At 35.4% G+C, this 25,854-nt stretch overlaps 1 protein-coding gene across 3 annotated transcripts in view; it reads right to left on the minus strand.

The window, feature by feature from the left end:
* Nucleotides 1–25,854, minus strand: part of btsz (bitesize) — a 113,665-nt gene that overhangs the window by 6,352 nt on the left and 81,459 nt on the right. For all 3 annotated transcript variants that reach the window (XM_074086799.1, XM_074086800.1, XM_074086801.1), the window contains one exon: nt 2,088–2,212. In XM_074086799.1, coding sequence (XP_073942900.1) covers nt 2,088–2,212 — 125 coding nt within the window. The remainder of the gene's footprint in view (nt 1–2,087; nt 2,213–25,854) is intronic.

The raw sequence follows: 25,854 nt of genomic DNA on the forward strand, positions 1-25,854 counted from the left end.
TACCTACCCAATTAAGAAGTCGATTATTATTGTTATTAAGAAACAGGAACTTATTTGTGATTCAAAGTCGTTAAATGTCAGTTCGAAGGCGTCGATTTGTACTTTGAAGTAAAACATTCGACTTTGTAAGTACAAAAAAAAAGATATTTGTCACAATTTAAATTAGGTAAAGATACAAGTATGCTAATTTAGTAATCGTATAAGAAAAACATTAAAGGCTATTCATAGCCTCCATATTATGTTTTAAAAAAATGCTGCCCGTAAACGATAAAGTTGAACATGTGAATATCTGTTTATACCTAACAGTACATAATGTACTCGTTTTCCGATAAACCTCTGTTGTTCATCGAACCGAACTATATTATTATTATTTAGACACCATTTTTTTTAGAAATTAAACCATGATAAATTACACGCATGTTATAAAATTACCCACCGAAAATTTGGCATGTTTCACAGCGGTATTTGAAACATATTAGCAGTGTCTTCTCATTTTCAAACAATTTTAGCAAAGCAATTAGGATTAGCACTTCAACATTGTCTAAGGATATTGTAATTGAGTCTTTCCGGGATCATCAACATTACATTTTTGCTATACTTGTTAAAATATCTCCCTTACACCACGCATCATACCACACACCATGTAAAAGGGACCAACTGACCGTACGGCATTGAGTAACATTTTATGGTATCTACCCACACCGCGACACTTTATAAGGGATTAACATTGCAACACATCAGGTTTAGTATACGCCCAGTTGATAACGAAAGTGAATATTAAATATTAACTGCTATTTTTTGTGGGCCTCACGCATCATAAGAGCGGCTTTGATTTGGAACGGTCGCGATTTGATAATCAGTTGCTACTCGATGCTAATGAGAGGTTGATTGAGAGAGCTAATTGTATAAAAAAATAACAGTTTTGGTAGATTGATACCGAATGGGAACAAACTTAATGGGTTGTATGTTTATGACAATCAATGTTGGATAAATAAATACCTATATAATACTCGTAGCTTAATTTGGGGATTGTATTTTGCGAGGCCCAATGCAGGCGCATCATTAGGGGTTTCTAAATGAGCAAAAAACGAGAAACTTTCGAGGCGAGTATTTGTGATTTATCTATAACGAAAATTGGTAGGTAATCACTTGCCAATTAATTTTTTTATTGCGATTTTTCTCAGTTATTTGACAAACTGTACGAGATAGTAAACACGACCAGAATTGTTTATCATTTTCCACATAATATTCAGCTCAATCTTTTAAAACGATATCTCTACTCCGTCTTTTCTTACATTTATAATCTCAGTTTTAATTTGTCTTGTATTGTAGTTGACATCTTATCTGAGAGAGACGTGCTCATGTCCTACGCTGGAAGTTGTTTTCTATTTCTTAGGCTTAGAATTGCATGAGCGACCCGGCTTCGTTCTTTCGTTGTGTTAAGGTTATACCTACTGACAACAGAAACAAGAAGAATGCTATACAGGATCATGGTCACTTACATCAGTTGTCACACAAAGCAGAAAGCTTCGGTCGGATATTCGGTCGGGTAAACGTTTTGCAAACGCGTTGTTCGCAGCCATGTCGCAAGACAAGGTAGCTTAATAACAATGCCTTACAATGGCCGCAGAAACAATAAGTACTGCACTTATAAACGTTTTACATAAGTAACAAGTCTTAGTGGCAATTGCAAAAGGCTGAGTTTTGAACGCAAATTGTTTCGCGAAGTGGGAATTTGTTTTCTCTTTGTTTTGGATAAAAACCTACTTCAATTGTAATTTAAATTACATGTAGGTAGCTAGACTATAAAATGTCATAAGAATAATGAAAGTCTGTTACTTTTCTTTGCCAGTGGCAATGTTCTTAGTTGCTTAGTCACCAGCGTTAATTCATTCCTAAAGAGAGTTTGAAAAATATTCTCCAAGCGACCAATTTTCTCGGCGACATTTGACAGGACTCTCACAAGCGAAATTACGCCCTTTGCACAATAATTAGGTACCACCACATCTATACATGTATACCTGTTTATTGCTATAAATAAATAGATAAATAGTTCTTTGTTTCTACGTCAAAGTATCTCAAATTACCTGAAGGCCACTCCTGTTGAGCGAGTACCGGTCTCCGAGGTCGCGCTCGTGAGGCAGCGGCGAATTCGACCGCCGCGGCAGCGTAGCGTGCCCCGACGACACGGGGTCCGACACGTATGTCTCATCTGAAAAATAAAAGAAACCGGTATAATTGATGGTAATTCTATGCTCAAATAAATGTCGGATAAAATAAACTTTGGTTTATAATAAAAGACAAATTATTTTGCCAGAATAAGGTTTCATTTCGATCCTCATTCGTTGATCGCGCGCATCGTATTTTTTTAAGAATATACATAGTTGTATGTAACTAGCCTGCTGATCTGTAAAAGAAAATCGTAAGTCTCTTAAATAAAATAATCTAATTATTCTAAGCAAGAAATAATAACAATAATTATTATAAAAAATATTATTACCTACTTGTTTATTATTCCCTTGATGGTGGACTTAGTTTAGCCAATGGTTTGGCCAAATGTCAGGGAAAAAATATATACATATTAGATATTAAATATGATGGGTTAATGATTTTTTAAAGTTGACAAAATAGTCTTATTTGTTTTCATGTTACATATTTGTTGATTAATAATGACAACATTATACGGGTAAGCAACATTATGAAACTACCTATAGGTAGTATTATATATATATATATGTAAAAACTATTTCATCATTAATTCAGACAAATCTACCTATACCCCAAATACGGTTTCCTAAAAATGTGGGCTAAATTTTTGCGTATTGTTATTTAATGTTAATGTGCGCAGTAATGGTATTAAAACGTCTACCATAGTGATGCAGAATGCGTCAGTGCAAAAATAAGTGGTTGAAATTTAGTCATTAAAAAGTCATGTGGACAGAAGTTGGGCGTGCCACGACTAATCTGATCACTTGTACCATCTTCGTTGTCCAATTCAATCCACTCATCGCGTTTGAGGTGACGGCATTTTTTGCCCCGCGTAAGAGAATTGTCGCACCATTCTAACGACCTCAAGAAAGTGTCTCGGCACGCCAAAACCTCACGAATGAATAAGGCCTTCTCACCAGATCTCAACGTACTGCTGCAGCTGTTAGTCGGCGATTCTTTAGGCGGAGGACTCGGTGTTTTTCTCTTCGCTTTATATTTAGGCGCCGCCAAACTCTTTGAACTTGAAATTTGCTCGCTATCTAACAGAAGTTTGGTGGTAGACTTCGAGATTTCGTCTTCAATCGTCCGGGTGATGGTTAGAGATGGGATAGACTGGTCTACTAGTCTCGGTGGTTCTTTCTTTAACGTATAACTATTTCCTGTCGGGCCCGTCAACGCAGAGTGAGGGCTGTCCAAAGGAGAATCGCGGGGGATGCTAGTGAACAGATCATCAGTCGATGGTTTGCAGCAGCAACAACAAAAGCGAAAGAGACACTCGCGGAACGACATTTTATCTTCCGTTATTGCATCACTGTTAGCACTATTTACGGTGTAAATATTAACAGGATGATAGCTCGCTATAGGAGAAGGTTCTCGAATAGTCCTATTCTCGAAAGTTAAATATCGTATTTTTGCGCGCCCTGGCGCAGTGGCCATAATTTCATTTAAAACACAGCACAAAACGCGACGTGTTTCAATTGAATTAAATCACAGTATGGTTGTTCATTAAACTAATTCCACATTTTATCGTATCCTGTGCTCGCTTTGTTATTTAGCTTCCTGTTAGTACAGTACTGGCGATAGTACACATACCCGCTCAATGCAGAACGCATTGGCGGTTTCAATCATCAAGTGAGGCTAAGAACATAATTAAATGATCGTCAAGTGTGCGTGAAGCCGGTAAGGATCTTGATGCGAGCAAGACAATAGTCAACATTAATAGATTAAGGAGCAATTTTTATTGCTTAACAAAGAAAAACTACAAAAGTTATACCTGACGTCACGACTTGCATATTGCATAAGGACAAACAATAAAAAAAATACCTAACAAACTTTAAGGAATTCCTGTTTTGTAATTTAAAGATTAATAAAGAATTAATAAAAAAACTACGTACCGCCAAATGCGATTGGCTTCTGATGGATAGACAGCGTGCTCCAGCGGATATATTTTTCTGAAGTTTTTTTCGTCGTCGACATAGGCGAGTACAAGGAGGTCGTAGATTTTGCAGAAATGTTGTGCGTTGTCGCCAGATGTGGGAGAGACGACTTAAAGTTTTGTCGCAAACATGATTTATTCAATGATTCGCTCTTTAGAGAATCAGGCGAAGAAAGATTTCTCACGTAATCTTTAGAGCCTGCGACATTTGAGGACGATTCCGGGTAGCCACATTCTGAACCGCTGCAGCTTGCGTTGTCAGTTTTATCGCTTGTTAATGATGTAGGTTCAGGAGAAGACAGATCTCTGACGCTATCTTTAGATTCCGTAGCGGCTATTGATGACTCTGCATACCCTGAATCTGAACCACTGCAGCTGACATTGTCAATTTTATCGCTAGTTGATGATATTCTCCCACTGTTGGTCACAGCACCGTCAGTTTCGTCACTTAACTCTTCAATAATGTCATCTTTCTTTTTGAATTCGATAAGAGTGCTGTATTTATGGCTGTTGACTTCTACAAGCGCACGCCTTCTGGGAGTTGAAGTTTTAACTAGGACTTTATTTAAAACTTTGACTTCAGGTATTTTGTTGATATTGTATGAGTCTTGAGTATCAGTTAACGAGGCCTGGTGCTCCTGTTTTATGTCGTTGTTATCTATTTTCTTCCACGCTTTTTCGGGTGTATTATCTAATTTAGGTGACTTTTTATTTTCATGAGTTGAAGTCTGGAACCTCTGATTATTTCCATCATTACTAGAATAATTACCATCAATTTTTTTAAAAAGTTTTTCAGTAAGTCCCTTTGATTCAGGTAACTCTTCTTCAAGTTCAACTGCTAGCGTTTGGGAACTTTCGTTAATGTTTCCACTAAATGTGTCATCTCCATTTCTTAAGACTTTTCCATAAGTATTATCGAATTTGGGCAGCATTTTTTCAGCTGATATAGTTTGCACCTTCTGGATATGGTCACCAGTTAAAGTTTTGTCGTCTTCTTTTTTTAACACGTTTCCAGGACTTCTTTCCAGATTAGACAACTCATTTTGTGCCGATACTATACTTCTCTGATCAATTTCACTCCTAAAAGTATTATCATTTATTGTCTTAAATAGTTTTTCAGGAGTCCTATCGAATTTGGGCAAACCTTTTTCATCTCTTGAAGTATAGACTATCTCGTTAATATTACTGTTTGAAGTATCGTACTCTGTTTTTCGCAATACTTTTTCAGGGTTACCATGCAATTTGGAAAAACTATCGAATTTAGGCAAATCTTTTTCATGTCTTGTAGTATGGATTTTCTTGTCAATATTACTGATTGAAGTATCGTACTCTGTTTTTCGCAATATTTTTTCGGGGGTGTCATGCAATTTGGGCAAACTATCGAATTCAGGCAAATCTTTTTCACGTCCTAAAGTATGGATTTTCTTGTCAATATTACTGATTGAAGTATCGTTCTCTGTTTTCCGCAATATTTTTTCAGGGGTACCATGCAATTTGGGCAAACTATCGAATTTAGGCAAATCTTTTTCATGTTTTGAAATATGGATTTTCTCGTCAATACCACTATTCAAAGTATTGTAATTTGTTTTTCGCAAAATTTTTTCAGGCGTACCATCAGATTTGGGCAACTTTTTTTGATTTGTAAATGTGTAAACGTTGTGCTCAATGTCACCGGTTAATGCATTGTCATAATTTGCGATCAGTACATTCGCTGATTTTGTGTCATATTCAGGTGAGTTATTGTATTCGGGTGATAAAGCCAAATCACTTTGGTTAATATAAGTTTTAAAAGTACTGTCTTGTATAGCTTTTGTAGTATCATTTTCCTGACTTTTATTAAAATCAGATAAATCTTTAAATTCGGCGGATACGTTTAAGAAGCTTTGGCTGCTTTCATCGATAGACGTACAGTCATCTACTTTTAGTTTAAGTTTCTCAAAGCTTGCATTTATATCTGGGAGCTTTTTGACGTCAGCCGTTAAATTTTGAAACCTCTGACTAATATTATCAGTAAATATATTTTCATTTATCAAATCTGTTTTTTTTTGCTCGTAATTTCCTTCCAATTTTGAGTCCAATTCGATTGAAGTCAACTCCTGATTGAGGTTTTCAGTTAAATTCTTGGAAAGTTGTTCTTGTGATATCCTTTCATCCAACTTTTTGACCACTGAATAATTTTCACTCACTCTTTGTTTTAACGGCACAGCTCTAGGCTTACTTACTTGAGATGCTACGAAAGAATACAGGCGTAATTTCTCCCTGTGCTGTTTGCGCACTTTAGACAAAGGGATAGGTTCGACATCTCTGTCGAAACTTTCTGACGATAAACAATTCCAACACGTCACTTCCGCATCCTTTTTAGCAACTGCCGTGTTCCTAGTAGGCACTGCCGAGGTCCCAGTAGCAACATTATTTGTATTGTCGATTGTCATTTTAAAAATACTTATAACTTTTATATGTTAACCGCGTACAAAACTTCGTCCAACTGAATCTGTTTCAATCGCTCAAGCCTTTAAATAACCTCGTTGTTCGATTCTTCTCGACAAACGCGTTTGTATTTTAATGACCTTAATGATATTAATAAAAAATGTTACGCAATAAAACAGCATCTAAAATAAACAACCTAATACTTAAATAATTCATGAGATCAAAAAATAAATGTTCTAGTTCTTGTTATATCTCGACGTCTAAAAACTGGTTTTTATGTATGGGTTCTTCAATGGAATGTGTGTGAATTAATTCGTGATTATCGCACAAGAATGTGCAATATATAATATCTATATGTAGACAGTTCTGAATATGCGGTCGGGTCTCGCTGAATTAACGCTCTCTAGACTACAATAAATTGACAAGTCAAAGGTCAAACGAATGATTTTCTACCTGATACAGTCAATTTCGTAACAAATTTTGTAACGAACTCTAATCAAAATAAATTAACAAGATACTCGTTATTCGTTAGTTTATGTTCGTCTTTATTAGGTAACTTAACTTGGATTACGGGTCACGGCCAATTTCATAGTTAGTGAGAATTTCATAGAGCCTTTGCCATGAGACAACAAAATCATGGAACCCTTTGTTACAGGGGTATTTATTTAGTATGTTATCTATAATTTAGCATAAATTGTCGTAAACAAAAAACACTTTTCTACGCATCACACGTAAAACAATAAGATAATCAATTTCATTAAATTTACATATACTTACCGTCTGACCCATTTGCAGAATAACACCTGTTATATAAAAAATTGTTGATAGTATTATAAACGGAAAAATTTTGATGTGTATGTGTTTACACTATAACCTAACCAACAAAAAGTTGGAAAACCCCCGACTTTGTGACTTCAAAGTTAGATATCTTAAAAACGGCTAAACCGTGTCTAAGAACCATCGCTAGAAAACCTGATTTCAAATAAAAAAAAACTGCATTCAAATCGGTTCACCCGTTTAAGAGCTGCGGTGCCACAGACAGACATAGCGGTCAATCTTATAAAACCCCTCTTTTTGCGACGGGGGTTAAAAACAACCATTCAGGTTGCTTTTCGGCGGAATTTATAATAGAGATTAATGATTAAGCCCTGTTCTAACATTACACAAACTCTTTAGGCGTAAAAGGACGTGTGGAAAGACACAGTAGGTAGGTACGTGAGTGCTTGGGATTTGTTACTTCTTAGAGCAAAAACAGCTGGACGGATTTGGGTGTTACGATATGAAGGCTTGAGCTAGTTTAATTAAAGCCGGTAACACTACTCCTGTTTCACCATTCATTGTTTAATTTTATGTGACAGATATCTGTGATGTCGTCTCTGTTTGTTTTGTCCGAATAGACGGAGACGGCATCACATTTATCTGTCAAATAAAATGTATCTATCTATGAATGGTGAAACAGACCCTTAGAGTCGATGATGACTTTTTGTTCACTGCCCGATGGAGGGTTATTCATAGATATAATAAAAAATACTTATTCAACCCGGACGAAGTCACAGAGATTAGTTATTTTCATCATGTCTGTTGAAAAAAACTAAAATCAAGCTATTATTTATAACCAGTTATATTCTAGTTTTAAACGTGTTTTCAACCAGCCTACGCAGGCTAAGAGACTTTTTTTTTAAGACACGGTCATGTACTCTTGAAAGCAATGGAAACGGAAGCCGACCTGAAGCCTTATTGTCTAACGCATCGTTTCCCATTTGCAACCCGGTACCGGGCCATCAAAATAAAATACAGGGTCGCAACATTCCCGCCTTGTTTTAAAAATAATATACTATCAAATCGCTCGTGCATCGTAAATATTCGTTAACGCGAGTTTAGATTTGCAAGAAAAATCGTGCAAATTGCATTACGTTGCGGCGCTCGATTGACCACTACAAGCTCGTTGGCTCTACGGCCTCGCAATGTAATGTAAATAAAGTTTAAACTAGGCTTAAACGCAAATCGTAAATGGCAAACGAGCAAATATGGTAAGAGGTTTAACACCAGCAGACGCTTGGATGCCTAAGATATAAAAATTTCAAAGTGCAAGCACTGCTACGGCAATTATGCAAAAAATTACCGGGCCATGGCATAACAATGTTGGGGGATTTGGAAAGCACTGGTCTATCTAACGAAATCGGAATCACAATCGTTTTCACCACTTCCTTCTGTCAGACGGTATTGGAAGAAGGTAGAAAGAGATGGTGAGACTATCTGTATACTGAATTTCATCTAAATCGGTTCAGCGGTTTAGACGTAATTGAGCAACAAGCATCCAAACATTTTCACAAAGTTTCATATTTATAATATTAGTAGGAAGTAGGATGAACTAATCCTAAAACGTTATAATTACGAAAGTAAGTTCGTGAGTGAGTGCATGTGTTTGTTACTCCTTCATGCCAAAACAGCTGGACGGATTAAGATAAAATGTGGTATGTAGATAGCTAGAGATCTCGCGAATAATTTATAGTTAGGCTAGTTTTTAATCCGATAATCCCACGGCATCGGTATAAACGCGTGGAATGGAAAAACTCTGTTCTCGACCGCTAAGTTTAGAGACACGAAATTGTCCATAGTTGTTCTTCGTACCACGGAAATAGACCACGGTGTCATCATCATCATCATATCAGCCATAGGACGTCCACTGTTGGACATATGCTTCCTATAGACCTCCAGCTGCCTCGGTTGGAAGCGGCTTGCATCCACTGTGAACCCGCGACTTTAAATTAACCTGGTGGTCTAATTATTAGGAATTCCCTTAGGGATTTAGAGAAATCCCGAAATTTTTATGCAAACGCGAAACCTAAAGTGAAATCGAAGACAAATGCTAGTCTAGAATATAATCTAGATCAGGATTATAAAGAGAAATTGATTATTTTTTGATATGCCGGACGAGATGGTGTGACGTTCCGAGGCGTGCACTCGGCAATTTTCACTTCTTAGTTAACCTAATTCACTAGTTGATTGTGGAAATGTAGTTAAACATTGCAAAATAATTATAAAATAAATAAATAAAAAAGCCTTTTATTTCTTTGCTGTGAATGAATTGACAGATATTGTATACTCTAAAGTTTTTAAAGTCTAAAGGCCTTTACCCGCAGAGGGGTTCTTGCAAAATAATTACATACTTCTAATTGATCTGATCACAAAAAAAATATATCCTTGATGTGCCCTGGATATTTTACAACTAACTCCAATTCTACCTACAAGTAAAGGCACGTCGCAAAAGTTTGATATTTTTTTTGACTTGTAAATTTTTTAACAAATTTAAAAATTTATTAGGTATACAAAGACCCAATGAAAATACTGGTACTGTTAGCAAAAAAGGCCTTTTTAAGATTAGTTTTCCACACTGACATCGAAGACTATGTTAGAAGGTTCTATAACTTACTTAGCTAATAATATGGGTACCTATTGTTTACTAAAATATTGTTCCAAAGTTTCAAGTTTCCAAATAAATTACTCCTTTGTGTTATTAATAAAAAGTATTGCATAACAATAAATCATCGTGATACACAGTAAAGGAATTCAAATTAGTAAATTGAGTCATTAGTTCAATCAATGGTAACAGCATTTTATTCGAAAACGCTCTTTGTTAATTATTTTCAATGGAAGTTTTTTTTTGTGTGAGGCAAACGTCCTGACGGTGTTCTGCCTTTTCGCAGAAAGATTATTTCCCAAATGTTTCATTTGCAACTGTTTTACTTCCAAACTCTCAATTTTCTCCGAAACCAAATTTTTTTCTCAGATTATTTTCTTATGGTTTTATAGATACACACACACATTAGGTTAGGTTAGGTTTATTTTATGAAAGTTCCAAAAAAATATGGTTTCATAGAATCGTAGTTGGGAAATAAAACAGTTTGGCAATTTAAACATTTGGGAATAGGTAACATTTTGCCGGAAGGACAGATAACCCGCGTTTGGAATGCGTTAGACGAAAGTCCGTCGGCGGTCGCCGAAGTATTTAAAATTAGTCTCAAATGCCTAAAAAGACTTCTTCACATGACAAAAAACACTTTCCATTCAAACTACGCAACACATAACTGTCAAGAAATCAACCGCAGGCTCGTATGCAAAATGGCCGCGTTAATGCAACCGCAGGGAACTGCGCACGGTGCACTCGTAATAATTTATCATTTGCCCATAGATTTGTCATTAGCGTCAAATTGAGTGTTGCGGCATCCGCTAGGAGAAAGCATCCAGGATATTTGGTAAGAAAAGGGAGGACTGCTAGATTTCATAATCTAGTACCTAACTGTAATGGAGTTTCGTTCCGGTTTTTATTGTTAATTCATGTTTTTTTGGAGAAGATACGTCTATAAAAGAAGCTTTAAAAGTAAAACCTAAACTTAATAAAAACAAACTAAGTCGCATCCAACCTTTGAATTCTAGACCAAATCCAACACTATAAATATGTATTACCTACCCTTCACTACCACTACCACTCTAATGACAGAGCTATCGAAATTACTGATCTTATTGAGCATGAAATTTCCCCTAAAAGAAAATCATTATACTTCGAAAACACGCGTTTTCTCAGAGATAGGACCACTAGATCATTGTTCGCCTCCGAAAGCCCTTTAGCAAAATTCGTCGTAAATCGTTAGAGCCGTTTTAAACAAGCTCGATATAAATAAAAATACAAGTCTTGCTCGTATAAGGGATCCTTGTAGGACTACGGAACCCTAAAAATTGATCTAGCTTAAAATAAACTCTTAAACTGCAAATTAAAAAGTCATCGAAATAAAAGATAATAAAACCAACCTTTTGTCACAGTTTCATCGATTGCGTCACAAGCGAAATACGCAAATCGAATCCAATTTTTCAATGCAATGATAGATTGAAACTTTAATATGTACTCTTAGACGATGAGGTCAACACTTTAGCAATGCAGGCAAATTGTTAAACAATCAATAGATCCACGTAACGGCCGTGGCCTCAAATTGCAATAAATACTAATTAGAAAATCAAAGGTAGCCATTACAATGCGAAACAATGGGCTTCAGCGCCAGAATGGTGTACGTCAACGCCCGGTCGAATTAGGCAAGAGTTTTGGCATGAAGCAAATCCTTTTGGAAGACGTGCTGGTTTAATGACGTGCATTAACTGGCTAGGACGTTTCCCTTTTTATATCTGACATCGCATGGCTATACTAATAACGAAAATGGGACTAAATATGCCCTACAAACATGATTCTGTCACTCTTACTCACTTTTTGTATTATATAGAGATTTTTAAATAAGGCTTTTTTTTCTCTTGCATATTATTTTTCAAACATTTTCTTTCAAACACAAACCATCTCCTGACACTTACAAACACATAATTTATCAAATGGGTGCAGCCATACATATATTTTGTTTAATTTATTTTAAGATTATGTCGAATACATTTAACAATAAATGCACATGCTAATAAACGAAAGTGTTAAAAAGCCAGTGACAACGCAGTAAAAATAATTAACGTGTGGTGTGCGAAACTTGTTTCTTCATTCAAATTAACATTAACAAATAAACATAATATAATAATCTCATACATTTCTCATGGCATTTTAAACAATGTGTGTACATAGGTAGAGTATAACGACAAAGGTTTACTTACTGTGGTCTTTGACTTGCCGTTTTCTTGTTGTAAGTTAATATTGATTGACATTTGTTTATTCCAATTTCATTTGTTTACAAATTATACAGATGGCAGTTACCAAAAGAATAAATGTTCAATGTTCATTACCTATTTATAGAAAAATAAAAGACGAAAAGCAGTAATTCCCCATAATATTTGACGTACCTAATTTATTTATGGCCTGAAAACTGTTAACAGTTCTTTATCGATCGTAATCAACACGAAACTGTTGTCAATAAATCTATATCTCTGTTTTAGTATATAACATAAAAACATGTTTTACAGCCAAACGGTTAGAACAACAGTCTTCAAATTTTCAATTTAAAAAGCGTCTTTTTGACCTGTGACCCTAAACTATTATATGTAAATATTTAAACATTTTTTTAAGGGTGGCTCCTATAATGCAGCAAAAAGAAATGACCTACCTTATCGAGTGGGGTGTTGTCTTTTAGAGCTCGTTGAGTAGATAAAACTAAATGAGAAGCCACCAAGGTAAGTTTTTTTTTTACAAAATTTTGTTCAGAATCATTTTTAATTTTCCCATTGACCTACGAACTGGAAATTTGGTGCTAATATTCGTTATCACGTATATTTTACTAATAAACACCAATTTAGAAATAAATAAGATTTTCTACCTTCTCTGTTCCAATTATTTAGAGATGAACAGAACCCATGGTGCATGAATCCGACTCGCACTTGGCCCTGTTCTTATGTATTAGATTTCCTTACCTAGACTACTTATTTTGAATGCCCAGCCGGAACATGCAATGCCATAACTCATAGATTTAGATACGATTATGCATAGATATGCGTAGGGGTGGCACTTGCACTTTCCTTTATTTCTTAATTCAGAGCAAAAGTGCTTGTACAAGTATAATATAATATAGGTATGTCTATAATAGTACATTACTGCAGAGGCCATGAAGCCATCCATCGCATCGCATCGCATCGCATCGCAGTATCGCAAATGCTTACAGAGTAAATTTTTCCTTTGTCAGTTTAATGTTAGTAAGCAAATTTGTTAGATAATGGATTTTCATAACATACTTCATGGCCTAGGCCAAGAAGTTATGTAGGGAGGTGGTAGGGAGCCATAAATGATTCATGGTGACATTAACGCATACATTTCCGAGCATGTTTGAGAAAATAAATATTATTAAACTTTGTTAATATCGAATCAAGCCTCACAACTATCTTATTAAACATATGACATAAAATAATAATTAATAATATTTTTCCAAACGGGATGCGTTACTATCTTCGAGTGTTAATATAAATCAATGTACTAAACTTGCAATTCATTTAAAAGAGATGGGTCAGTAAGTACTAGACATCTAATACGTTTGCTTATTAGTAACATTTACTTACATATCATCCATAGTAAGTTACAAACGCTAAAAATAAAAATATAAGTAACCTACACCTAAATATTTTTTTCAAATAAGTTCAATAACCTGAATTTTCAATATAAAAAGTAACACTCAAAGCCTCAAAGGCATAAAACTACATTTTGAAACAAAAGAAAAAAAAAATGATTCGACAAGAAATTTATTAAATTATTTGAAGTTTTTTTTTTTTTCAGCCAAACTGTCTCCCTGATCCTGACCCTGACCGTGATCTGCTAAAGTATTTCTGTTTAAATTTAGAACACTTTTGTCTACCTACCCGGTCCCGTATATGAAACTGTACATAACATGACATAAAATAGAATGCCTACGCGCAGCCCTGAGCCGCTATCGGCGCTCGCGTGTATCGAATTGCCACGGCGCAGGCGCAGGAGTTTAGTTGCGCGGCACCCCGCTATCTTGACGTAGGCAGTGCTTGCTACTTAATGTGACGTCAATTAGTCTGCCAAGATTGTTGCACATTGTACTTTCATGGGTTCACAATACTGACGTTTCTTTTTTTCTCCCAAAGATGTGCGAGGAGGTGTTGCGAGGAATGTGTTTGTATAAACCAATAGAAACGCTTCATTTACCTATCCTCGCTCAGCGTATATTATTATTTAGTGGAAACAGCTCGGCAGTAGCTATTAAGCAATCTGTCGCTCGGCGGAGCGAGGCGGAGGCGGATGAAGCGGAGGGGATCCCATGCCTCAATGACCTTCGATCTGAATTCCTTAGTTTTCTAATGTTTTTTGTAGCTAATTATATTAACAACAACGGCTTTAAGCAATATAGCATCCCATATTTACTTCAAAGTTCATTGTCTTCGAGATATTTGGCATCAAATTAGAACAATTTTAGGCCAAAAAACTGGTTTTCTGGCCATAAATTTTGTGTTAATTAGTTTCATATGAAAACCCTAGACACGTTTTTAGAAACATCGAAGACGAACCCAAATATGTAGATTTCGTATATGTTAGATCTTTCACGTCAACAGAAGTACGATAAGTGTTTTTAGACAATGTTTAAAAAAATCATACAAAATTAAGTATTTTTTTTTATCCGGTATACAAAAATGGAGATAGAAGATTGAAGAATCGATAGCCGTTTGACTTATAATTCTATCTGTAGTGCAAAAGTAGGAGATACGATTCAAAACTTGACAAAAATCGATGAAAACCTCGGGTAGCCCCTTAAGTATTCTGTCGCTCGGCGGAGCGAGGATAGATAAATGAAGTGGTTCTATTGCTTCACGACAAACACATTTCTCGCAAAGCATCCTTGCACATCTTTGGTGGCAACGCAGACTGAAAAAGGTTTTATTCGTCATGATGGGTGGGGTGGGGGGGGGGGAGTAATAAGTGTAAATAATCGTTTATTATTAATTTGCTCATATAAATATGATAAATTTTGTAATAGGTAACGGATCGCTACGAAGTATTAAGTAGCGTTACTACTACGCTATTTTGAATGATATGCATACGCGCGACCTTTCGCAGGTGAGCAAAGTAAGTTTTTAGTTCATTTATATAATATACGGACCCCCGCAAAGTAACGCCTGATTCAATCAATTATTTAAACATTAAAAAAAAACATTTTTTTTTCATTTGAGGTTTCAAGCGATAATTTACCTGACAGTAACTAATAGGCACAAATGGTTTTATTATAGAGGCACATCTTACTCTAATGGATTTTTAATAGTCAAAGAAAAATCTTGCTCATTTTATGTGCTCTAAGCATAGTAGTCTTGAGTTTTTGCTAAAATAGGAAGTCGTTTGCGGAGCATATTATTTAATGTCAATAAAAAAAGTTTACGGACAGTCAAGGATGTGAAGGCCACAGTATTTTCACGCATCTAAAGGCCAAAAATAAAACTCGATAATAAATGAATTATATCAATTTGATCCATCTTTAAATACTTGAACGATAAATAAGATTAGGTTAGGGAACCATAAATGGTAAGTACCTACGAGTACGAGCACACTACCTACTTAAGCAAATATTTTAAGTAATTACCCGCCTATAAGCCACTATTATTTGCTTTTTTAAAAGACGGCAGTATGCGTGAAAGAGAGATTCTTCCACGAAAGGCGCTATTATTGTCTCAAGCTTTATTTGTCATGTTTTCTGAAATAAAATTTAAGTTATATAATTTCTTACGTTAATTTACTGCCGTACTCAATCGCCTTACGTCAAAAATAATATATAAAAGCTACAAAAAAGAATGTCACCTCTTGATATTGGATGTGTGTAACAACTTACAACAATAAATGATACAGTTTTCTGGGCCTATTAGGTATAAAATTCAAAACTAACAAATTTTTCAACTAACTCACTCCACACCATTTCTTTTACCGTCTGAATTGAAAAATAGTTTCGCGGAAGAATAAAAAAGACTAATAGTTCCATATTTCGTGAGTTTCTCCAATTTTCTAACTACTGTGGTTTACGATATGCGTGACAGCTAAGGGACTTATTTTTCATTAAACTGACCAGCCGTACCTACCCACTCACAGATTGTATTATTATTGCTTCCTGAACGGCAATACCAACGGTCAAGGTACCTAATGAGTTGACAACAACATAAAATACCAATTAAACGCGTAGTAGAAAGCAAACACGTGAACATGAGCGAGTTTTCTCATGGCTCTAGAAAGTGGACAATATCGCAACTATACCTTTACTGGTTTATAACTGACTAACTGTCTGATTCCTGCGGGAACTTTGCATTTATGGTTATGGATAAAAAGTAACCTATGGTCATCTAGATAGCGTGTGTATATATCATTCAGTTCTTCCAGAAATTGTCCCCAACATAAAAAACAAAGTTCTTTACTAGTTTGCTTTGCTTCTCGCGTGGGAACCACAACCCAAGCCCTCTCATTCTGAGAGGAAGCTTGTGCCCAGCAGTGGGAAGTATATGGGCCTAGATGATGATAGACTAGCTTTTGTCCGCAATGTCTTTGTACCGCGGGAATTTTACGTTGACCCGAGAAAAAATGTTGCGTATACATTTTTTTAAATCAGTTCAGTACTTCCAGAGGTTTCCCTTGCGCACAAAGAAACAAATTTCACCTCATTAAAAATTAGCGCCCCGCCCTGCTCCGCACGGTCGGGTAATGAACGAAGTAATGAAATAATGTATGAAATAGGATAATGAATGAACCCTAATTTTTCCTGACAATAAATATAGCCTATGGCACTTTGGAATAATTTAGCATTCTAATGGTGAAAGAATTCTTTAAATCGCTCCAGTAGCTTTTGAGTTTTTTCGTAACAAACATCCAAAAAACCAAATCTTTCCTCTTTATAAAATAAGTATAGATATGAATAAATCCATGCCCGTTTAATTGTTAAAAATTTCCCTTTAATAGACTATTATGTATCTGAAAGGTTTTGTTACGTTTAATGTCAAAGGGCACGTAAACGGACGTAACGTTTATGTTACGTAACACATCAACAATTTAAGGTGGTATGTAACCTCACAACCATTGGTTTCGTTACTAGTCCTTACTAATATTATAAATGTGAAAGTTACTCTATTGCCTCTTCACGCTTAAATCGCTGATCTGATTTACATGAGATTCAGAATGGAGATAGTATGAGGCCCTGGGAAGGACAAAAGCTAGATGTTACAGTTATTACTGACCATTGGCGCTTATACACAATAGGTTTTGCTTCCTTCTAAACAGTATTAAATAATACACATTAGAAAAATATTTTTCATCTCTCATGTTCGGAAAGTTTAATTTTTATGGGTTTCTATCTAGCCGGGTGGAAAATTGCGTTTTCATCTCTAGGGTGCAAAATATATTTTTTTAAATTTTTTGATTAGCCACGGAGTCGAAGATAATTGAGTTACGTGGCATGGCCATCTAGATGCCAGCTTGTAAAAAAAGAAGCAGAATGAAATCAAACGTTTGATATTGGTGGCCATAATACCGAAGAAACTCTGTGGAGTTTTCTAATATCTAATATAACCCGGTTACACATGAATAATGACGATGCCGTGACATCAATACCTTAGCGCTGATTATGTTAACGATGATGATGATATTAACCATGTGAGTGGCACGCATGCGTGGACAAAAGAAAATAACTGTCACCTAAGTATGGGATCGAAAAACATAATTATAATGGAAACTAGCTTTTGCCTGCGCTTCGTCGGCGAAGAATTTGTTTATCGCTATCTCCTGGAAACTATGCAATTTTCCGGTATAAAAACTATGTTATGTCCTTCTTAGGATCTCAAACTATCTCCATATCTTTAAGCTAAATCGGTTCAATGGTTTAAGCGTGAAGAGATAACAGGCAGTTACTTTCGCATTTACAATATTATAGTAAGGATTAAGTAAGAATTGCGTCGGTCGATTATTAATAACTAACCTTCTTCGTAGGTACGTAGGTACCTACGGATGCAATGGAGGTTTAGTATACTGATTTATAAATAATTCCGAATTCTGTTAAATGGCGAAAAATCTAACGTGTTCAATGTGGGCCATTGACCACAAAAGTGAAAATAAATTGTAAAACCAGAACTCACTATACGACCATAGAAGTGTAAGATAAAGATAACACACGACCAAAATTGTAATAAGTTATTAGAAAACTACGCAACCATCTTCAGGCATTCAACGACGCATTCTCTTCGCTCATACAAAAGCTCATTAACTGCATATTGCACCACTGTGGCCTTATCTCTCCGATTATAACTACTCTAGGTACGATAACAACTTGCGCAAGCTTGATGGCCATGTGTTAAGATAAAACTGGTTTGTTCATGCTTAGTTGTACACACGCATGAAAAAAAGTAAACATCTCTAGGTGGTTTAACAAGTAAACAGTTTATTTGAACAGGGCACAAATAGCGGTATTTATGTTTCACTTACGAACAGTTAACACTTAGATTTAAACCACTTGATCAGTAGTACTACGAAATATTATTTTATACGAAAGTGAGAGGGATGGTACGATAAGAACTTCGAATTTCGAATTTCGTAGTAGCCCTACTGGTAATGCGTGTGCAATCTGCGTACGCACGAACGTTTATCCAGAGCAGTTTCTCAAGTAGCAGGTACATAGGCAATTAATTCAACGATCAAACTCGGAAGGTAATGTAACATACCAACTTAACGGCACTTAATTCTTGCGTAACGCTTCGCATTAATCAACGTCGGCATTAAAGGGAAGTTTCCACTAATCACGATAAAATTGACGTGATTGTAACGGTCCGAGAGGATGGCAACTGTACTGTATTGTCTATGGTGTCCGTGGTTGCGTCAGCGCTGTAGCCTCGGTACAAAAAACGGCTCTGTTTTATTGTGACGTCTGTGGAAGTGGAACTCCGTACTGGCAGGAAATACTGTAGTGTAAAAAGTGTGTAGAATGTACCATTTTTAAAAAGTTCGGTGGCGAAACCCAGCAAATATAGAAAACGCTCTTGTTATAATTTACCTCTTCCATTTATTGTTATTTTTTTCTATTTGGCCAGCAACTTTTAACAGAACTATGTTAACTTCGCAAGAACAGGAAAGGTCATTATCTCGTCTCTACATATATTTTCTGCCTTTCCATGCCTCATATCGCGCAAAAAAAAACATGGCGGGTCCTCTACCGCAATGAATAGGAACTCTCAAGTTTTATAGTGAATGATGAGAGCACACAAATACAAACGCCTGACCTCAGTCGGGTGCGGTTTCATGGCAAAGTAAAAGTTGACGATTCAAACTTCCGATTTACTTTTCAAAAGAGGGGTGTTATAAGTATGTACTCGTATGTATGTAAACTCTTTATTGTACAAAATAAGTAAACAATCACAATTGACAAACAACGAGATATATGTACAAAGGCGAACTTATCCCTTTAAGGGATCTCTACCAGTCAACCTTTGAGTGGATGAGAGGAGCATTCAGTCAGGGACAGTCAAAAAGCGAGTTTAAAAATTGAAATAGATAGTGGAAGCTACAATTAGGTAGGTACATTAAAATTATTGCGTTGCATTGTTGCGTTTATAAGTTTGACCACTGTGTGTCTGTCTGTGGCACCGTAGCTCTTAAACGGGTGGCCCAATTTGAATGCCGTTTTTTGTTTGAAAGCAGGTTTTCTAGCGATGGTTCTTAGACATGTTTCATCAAAATCGGTTCAGCTGTTTTGGAGATATTGAACTTTGAAGTGACAAAGGGGTTTTCCAACTTTTTTTTTCAAAGACAGTTTACTACAGTTACGGTACGTGATTTAAATGAACGACAGGTAACGGCACAAGCAAGCGAGAAACAAGGCATTCTTGCACGGTGCGCGACCACTCCTGTGTAATTTCCAACTATTTTCTTTATAAAAACGTTTCCTATTCACACTGGTTGAACGTGAGGGAGATGCCAGATTATATGGAATTCTCTTTTGGTTTTAATGTCCTAACAAACGCGTATATAAATACATTAACAATATCTTCGTGAAGCATAGAAATAATCAAAGTTCTTTCCTAGGTTCTACAGTAGCGATCAGTCAAATATAAGACAAGTCAGGGTGGTCAAAAATATGCACGATAGGTAGGTATGTCTTTGTAAAGGACGTTAGTGATTTTTGTTTACAAGCTTTTCTTTAGATTGCCCTGTTTGTTTGTTTATTCATTTGTTTGGGTCAAATCTTGGAAGCTAAATTTGACCCACTTGTTGTAGTCGGATTGACTTGAAATTTGGCATACCTATATAAATCTGGTGACAATACAATAATCTGACAATGACATGACATCCTGGAAGTCCAGCCAGGATCGTATCCGCAGGACGGAACTCCTCAACAGTTAATGGCAGCGACTTGAAATTTGGATGACAATGCAAGTACAGTCAACAAATAGTACAGACAGCAAAAAAAACCTTGTATTAAAAATGATATTTTTAACAAAAACTTATTTTTAAACATCTCGATTACCGCACAGCACAGCTCATGTTTCATCTTGTATTATACAGCTGGAAGTTGAAAATGTATAAGTATTAGATGTGATATTTTGACAAATATCATAAATATTTCTCACTTAACCGGCTGATTTTATGCGTTTTTATCAATAATCCATGCAAAAACAAATACGCTAATGGTTGTCAACGCATTGGAAAATGTTAAAAAGGAAGTAATAAATAACAATAAAAATTTACTCCGTATTAAAAGAATAGATTTTCAACAGCAATGGAATATATGACATCGAAAATACAATACATATTTCCGCTATAAATTTTCCAATATACCTTACTGTATATACTTGATACATAATGTAGCAATACCTTTTCGACATCAATCTGCTTGCATACGACTGTTGACATTTCAATACCTCTCGAATGCTTATTATATTGCCATTATTCAGTTGTAGCCTTCGAAGAATTATCTCGATGAGAAATGATTCGGACACGACTTTGCTTGTGAAGTATGCACGTAACTATCGAATAGTTACTAAACGGACTTTGTAATTATTATCCTATTTTACGCTGGCAAATAAAACGATGTAAGTCATTATAATGTAATAATTATATAGTATTTCTCAAAAAGTTGTCCCGTCACGAAATTGACAAGAAATCAGTTTTGTCACGAAATTATTAACACTAAGGGCGAGATCATAAAGCAATAACTGCATAAAACATCCAAAATTTCTTGACGTGAGGAAAACGTCACGAAATCTTGTCAGGAAAAAATCTTAATTTTGTAACTACATCGAAACTTTCTGTTGGATCCAACAACAAAGATTATCTGACATTTTATCACCTTTACCACAAAGTTTTGTAAATATTTAAACACAATATTAATTATTTTTTGTGTTGAAATAGCGTCAGGAAATATATATTTTTATTTTTATAAGTGGAAAACCGAAAATGGACAAGTTTTTGAGAAATAGTCATACCGCAAAATTAGTAGTAAAAAGTTTAAGCAAAAATCAAATTAAGCAAATAATCTCAATGATACTTAATTTAATAAGCATTAAGTTATTAACTTTATAAAAACAGAGACGGAAGTTGTAAATTTTTTCGATTAAGAAATGTTATTTATAGAACGTTCGGTAGAAACATAACATTTATAAGTAAAAGCTGAAGTGAAAGCATTTTACACGTCAATAAGCTAATCACCATAACGGCCATAACAGCCGGGAAATAAAATAATTCGAACGCGAGCAGCTTGGCTACTTCCGAGTACCGAGTTTGTATAGTAGAGGATCCGTTTAAGAAATATCTTCTCTTATCTGTTTAATGGATAAAAAGCGTATTATAGCAAATTTAGTATGAAATCAAATATATCGCGAGTGGGTTGCCTAAAAAGTTCCTGCTCAAAGTAAGCGCAGAAAGAAAATCTACAGCCATCAATCAAATTCAAACCAGTTTTTATGCGCTGATAGGTAACCCTAATTCATCGTGTTTGCAATGAAATAGCGCTTATTTCATAAAAGATTCATTTATCAACAAATGGGTGGAAATAATTAGTATTGACTTGTACCTGTCAATCCTGTGGTCAATCCTGTGGTTACGCCACGAAAAAAATAAAACCTAACGTTTGTACAAAATTTTTCATAATTTCATGAGTAATATTATACCCAATAAATTTCATGAGTAGGTACGTACGATGTTTAAAAAGAAGTAATTTTTCATGATTTATTTATTTAATTATAGTTTCGCCAGGCATTTTTTAAGCGAAGACTAAATTTGAAAATATTTTTCATCCATTAAACAGAAACAGATGAGTGCAAATTCTCTCTGATTCGGATCTTAGACTAGTGGTTTCTCTATATCCGTGTAGTTCCGTCTATAACAAGTGAAATGCCACAATTTCCCAAGAGATGGTGCTGTTTTAGGGTCGGCGACCATTCTACATCGCGTCAGTGGAGTGTCAAATAAATTAAGACGGAACAGTGAATGTTTCTTAGAATTTACAAGTGTAGTTGAACCTGTTGAACATAAGAATTAAGTATGCTTATTTTTATCATAAAATTAAGCTCACAGATGCAAGTATTCCAACAGTCGCTGAATGGTAAAAAAAAGCTAAAATATTTGTAAAATATAATACAAGAAAGTCGTCATGTGTCTTATCGATAATAATGTGTTTAGTTATGACCTTTCCTTTTTATTGAAGCAGTTTTCCATTCGTATTGTTTTCTAGTCTTACATTGCAAGTGATAAATTAATAAACTACTACAGCTAATTCACGCTAATAATTATTTATTAATTATTTACCATTCATAATGTTATACATTGTCATAGCAACTGACACGCAATGCTAATGTTAAACAGAGGTGCCGTTGCCAAATGGTTATTATCTAACAATTTTTTTTCAATTATAAAATCGATTAAACATGCTCCTTAGATCCGGTTCGAATATCATAAGCTATATGGATTGTTCATTCATAGTATTGATGTTCTACTTTCCTTTGCATTCCGCATTGGTTCTATAAAAATGTTCGTTTCCGTTTACTGTTTCTTGCGCTTCTGGGCAAAGTGTTTTTATTAACGCATGACTTAAAAAAGATTGTCAAATGGAACATCTGCAAATCTTGTGCATAATTGATTTCATCAAATCTTGTTTTGGAGACGTTTACATAAAGGACAATGTCATTATTAATTTAAGTATTACTATATGATTTTTGTCAAAACTCTGTTTAAGTAAATCCAATCTAGGTGTGGTCGGCGTCTTATACGTTTTGTTTTAGTTATTCAAAATGCGTTTCATTTTGCAAACGCTCAAACCAGTTGTACAAACACAAACTAACCAAGGAACTCCGAGAAGTGTTCGTAATCGTGAGTTCGTTTCGTGGTTTATAAATAACCACTCGCTTATTTATTACCTGAGACCTTACATTGTGCATGTAAAGTCAAGGTAAGGTACCAACGGATGAGACTGGTTCGTATATTGAGCTGTAATATAATTGAGATGTCCGAGTATTGCTAAAGCTAACAAAATCTAATAAAAAGGAACTTCTTCAAAATATTTGAGATTGAAACCTCATTTGTTGTCAGTAGTGATATTGATTTAGGTACTATTAAGTTACCTTTTGTTCTTCACTGACAAGATAATTAAATTTTCGTGGGCAAAGTTTCTTACGGGCAAAGTTTTAGCTTAAATAACGTATTTTGTGACTAATAGCCAAACCGCGATGTTAAAGTCAATGCGATTAGAAACTAGTTGCCTAACTTAGTCTCGATGGTTCCTTGATAAGGTTTGATGAACAATTAAAAGATCATTCCTTATCCTTTTAAGAAGTGATTAAAGCGTATTTGCTACATTTTAATATATGGTAATCCGACGTTCATTTGTTTTATAGTCAAATCATGGCGATGTATTAACGCATGCAGGTACTGACTGTATCCGCACGTAGAATAGCATGCGTCACGATTGAATATTAATGTATACCAAGGTCCTAAGCCTTGAAGGGTCAGCTATCATTAAAAAGTAATAAAAGTCAACACCTAATACGAATAAGTTACCAAAGTGAGCCTCAACGTCTTATAGTGGCTGCTGCCCTTGTTTATAAAACATCATAAAGTGCAGTAAATCTTGTCTTGATACGTAGGTAGGTGGTAAGCCTAAAAATTTGGGAAGCTATGATCTAGTAGTTTGACTGTATATGTAAAAATGTGTTTCTTGAAACCAGCTTGTCGACCTCAGAAGTGAACACGGACCACAACTGGCACACAAAAAGTAAGATGATATCACAAGTAAACAGGTTCCAACCGTAATAAGTACAGAACGATTACGTTTTCGACCTTTAAAAACTATACCTACATGTGGTAATTTGTCCTGAGAAAGCTTTAGTTAATTATCTTTATAACTTACCTAGGATAAAAATGGGCGGAGCAGCCATAGTTTATGCAGATACAAACCCGGCAAGACTGAAATGCCAGCGCTGAGTGATACTAAAAGTTTATTCATCAGCTTGAGGATAACATTTCCAGTTTTGAGGTCTTGTTCTCGTACTTAACGTACCTACGTACAAAACTATCAAGTCTAGATTGGTTATGAAACGTCCAGAAGCCTTATAGTCTAAGGCAATCGGAATCACAATCGTTTTCACCACTTCTTTCTGTCACACGGTATAAGACGAGGGTAGAAAGAGATGATGAATGCGATTACGAACGTCAGCGCGTTAGACAATACGGTCTCTGATCATCTAATCGGACGAGATCCTATAGTCCGAAAGTATTAACAAACTCAAGGAAAAAAAAAGAAAAGTGATGAAAAAGAAACTATACGTTATAAACGAAATTGTTGCTATACTTAATAATAAGAATTTGAGGTCAGAAATGCGACAGTTGTAAAGAAAGTCGTGCACTTTTCATCGTTGCACTGCAGTTACGGACCACCACCAGGAGATAACCTGCTGCTAAGGCAATTAGATACTGCTTTAATAAATGGCATATTAGTTTAACGCGTAGGTTTTGAATCGCCAAACATACGGCTTATACAAACATCATCATAACGAATTAGGCAGATTGGGACAAGGTCCCTGCCCTCATTTCCTCGGCTTACATCACTTGGATACGTTTACGCGTGTCTAAGTGACACACAAGGTTTTTTAAAGGACAATATAACTAATTTCCATACATACTAGGCCTAGTGTTCACTATGTGACACAAAAATAGCTGTATTTCATAACGGTACAGTCACGGTATTGTTTCATATTTGAATAAGGGACTGGAATACGGTCAGTTTAGACTGTTTGTTCTATTTTGTTATGCATAATTACATTGTTCAGGTCATCTCGTTATAACAGGTAAAAGATTTTGTCCTAACGTTACTTTCATGTTCTCTGACGATACTTTTACTCAGATTCAGATGATTACCCTTTGTATTATTGCATATCAGTCGGATCGGAAGACGTTCTCTGCTAGACATTTAAGTCAAAGTTAAGAATATAAAGATATTGACTTTCATATGTGCTTGTTATAGCTTAACAGCCTTATTCATAAAAAAACCTTAATTGAGGTTTGATCGGTCTGTTACTTAGCAGACTGATTAAGCTTAATAGACGGTTGTCGAGAAGTATGATTCATAAACACTTGCTAGCAGTCTGCTAGTTGTTGAGCTGCTGATATACGGATTAGACGCGTTATGTTGGCCACCTTGACAAATCAAAGACAAAAAATGGCCTCATCGATAATTAAAAAAAAAATTGACAGCAGTGACAGCAAATTAGCAGAAATAAAATAAAAAGCGAGATGTTTGTTTTCCGCCATTTCCGATCCGCATGTTTATGTTGTGTAAAAAGCC

Source organism: Choristoneura fumiferana, chromosome 4, assembly GCF_025370935.1.
Source record: "Choristoneura fumiferana chromosome 4, NRCan_CFum_1, whole genome shotgun sequence".
Lineage (NCBI taxonomy): Eukaryota > Metazoa > Arthropoda > Insecta > Lepidoptera > Tortricidae > Choristoneura > Choristoneura fumiferana.